Source organism: Neodiprion fabricii, chromosome 4 (assembly GCF_021155785.1).
Source record: "Neodiprion fabricii isolate iyNeoFabr1 chromosome 4, iyNeoFabr1.1, whole genome shotgun sequence".
In the NCBI taxonomy this organism is placed as follows: domain Eukaryota; kingdom Metazoa; phylum Arthropoda; class Insecta; order Hymenoptera; family Diprionidae; genus Neodiprion; species Neodiprion fabricii.
The window spans coordinates 10,564,927-10,567,088 of record NC_060242.1 but is presented as its reverse complement, the minus strand read 5'-3'; the positions used below and the strand labels follow the sequence as shown (position 1 = coordinate 10,567,088).

General features: G+C 33.4%; 1 protein-coding gene across 1 annotated transcript; it reads left to right on the top strand.

Annotated features, from left to right (window-relative positions):
• Positions 1-895: 895 nt before the first annotated feature.
• On the top strand, positions 896-1,427 carry LOC124179925. Its single transcript, XM_046564800.1, has 2 exons — positions 896-1,231; positions 1,351-1,427. The coding sequence occupies exons 1-2, from the start codon at positions 896-898 to the stop codon at positions 1,375-1,377; spliced, it is 363 nt and encodes a 120-aa protein (XP_046420756.1). The 3' UTR covers positions 1,378-1,427.
• Positions 1,428-2,162: the final 735 nt, after the last annotated feature.

Genomic DNA, 2,162 nt, shown 5'->3' with positions numbered 1-2,162 from the left:
TCGTTAACATTTGGGAAAACAAAACAAGTAAAAAAAAAAAAAAAAAAAAAAAAATTGAGACGACGATTCATACAAGAAGTGTAACCCAACGGAATCCCAATCTTTCGGAGCCTGTGAGCCTAAAGAACAAATCCAAATATCTGATCGACGAACGACCACGCAGTATAATCGGTGAAGACCGATTCTATAAAAGGAATATCAAAGAACTTCAACATCCATGATCATCTACGGAGCCGTTAGGCCACCTCTCTTCATCAGAGATATTCCGAGCTAAGTCATCTTTTCATTACTGATTTGTAGGTGGATTGTGCCACAAATCTGTAATAGCCTTCTTAAGTCAGTATTTTATATCTTCGTCTGTTAACTTTATTGTAATCTCACCATAATTTAGAGTCCTTTGTCAGTAGATTCATTCTTTCACTAGAATCATTTTTAAATTTGAAGCATAAAGGAAAAGAGAGCCAGTCTTTCGTTAATATGGTACAAAAATTTTACCAGAATAATTATATACAAAACGTCGGTAATCGCATTGAGTAATTTTAACGTGTGAATGAAAGAGTGAATGAGACTTTCTATGATTGCCTGTTCTTTTAAAAGGTTATACCAAAACTCAATAAATCTGTGTTCTACATTGTTTCCTCCTGATTTAATGTATTTTGTTTATTGAAGATATCTAGATTTCTAATATAACATAAAATCAAAACGTATCGGTTGAACCTCAAAAAAAAAAACCGTTACAAAATGGCGCCCGAACATAAAGTTTAGACATAAAGAAAGTAAACATAGGATTAAATTTGAAACTTCGTCGTTGAATGTTTGTATGATTGACCTTAGGTAGTAATTGTAAGAAACATATATTACGCGATAAATAGAAATATAAGAATTTCAAAAGTACATGGCACCAACGATTAAAAGAACACCTGTTAAAACTAGGTCAAGGATCACAAATAAACCAAGGAGGTCAGAACCTGACATATCAAAAGCAGGCAATAGTCAAATACGAAATAATACAGGCGAGATGGAGGGAGAACTGGAGCGTTTGAAGGAGGAAATGGCGAGTTTCGCGGGTTTACGAAATACGATTGAACAGCTACAGGCACAACAAGCAACTAACGCACAGCTGGCAAACGAAGTCGCATTGTTGAAGCTCCAGAACGAACAACAAAGACAGGCTCTTCAACAGATACAGAATCCAGTTCAACAACCAGTTACCAATAACGATCAAATATCGGTGAGTGAGTTAATAGTAAGTTTGCAACGAAGTCACATTGATGCCAAAGCTCCCGAGTTTACAGATGAAGAAGTTATAAATCCTATTGAATATTTGGAAAATTTGGAAAATTATTTCAGGTTAAAATGTGTGAAGGAAGAGTGTAAATTGTCGATAGTCGAAAGTAAATTATCAGGTAGAGCAAAAATATGGTGGGAAGCGAGTAAAGAAACTATCAACACGTATAATGATTTTAAAGAAGCCTTTAAAAATAAATTTTATTCCATTCCAATCCAAGTTAAAGTCAAAACAAAGTGGAGTTCAAGAAGGTATAATCAACAGGATGGTTCACTTCAAACATATTTTTTTAAACAGCTTAAGGAAGCAAAATACCTATTACCGAAACTAGACCAGTTCGAAATAAACTATACCATTATCCAACAATTACCATATAAAATTCGTGATACTCTAGCAACTGTGAATATGGCGGATACAAAAATAATAGAACAAGCTTTATCGCAATTAGATGTAAATTATGAAGAAAGAAACAATAATAAACACAAATATCAAAATCAAAGTAACAACAATCAAGTGAATAATGTAAACAACATGCAAATTCAACATAAACAACAGCAACAGATAAATAATACAAGTAGGCAACAAAATTATCCAAATGCTGCAAACAACTTTTATCAAAATCCTCAATTTGGTACAAACTTATCACCATGGCAATATCAACCGCAAGTTCAAGCATCAACAAGCAACCAAATGAATTTACCAAACGTCAATTATCCACCACCTTATTTCTCAGGAACCAATAATCAGATACAGTCATTACAAACTCAAATGCAAACTAACACCAATAATTTACAAACCAGTCCAAATAGAAATTTAAACTAATAAACAGCTCGATGTGTATAAGTCCGACATCGAGTTGGGATTATGCAAATTT

Coding starts and splice junctions, on each gene's coding strand:
- LOC124179925 (XM_046564800.1), top strand. CDS start 896: ATGGCACCAACGATTAAAAGAACACCTGTTAAAACTAGGTCAAGGATC. Junction 1,232..1,350: donor CCAATAACGATCAAATATCG/GTGAGTGAGTTA, acceptor AAATTATTTCAG/GTTAAAATGTGTGAAGGAAG.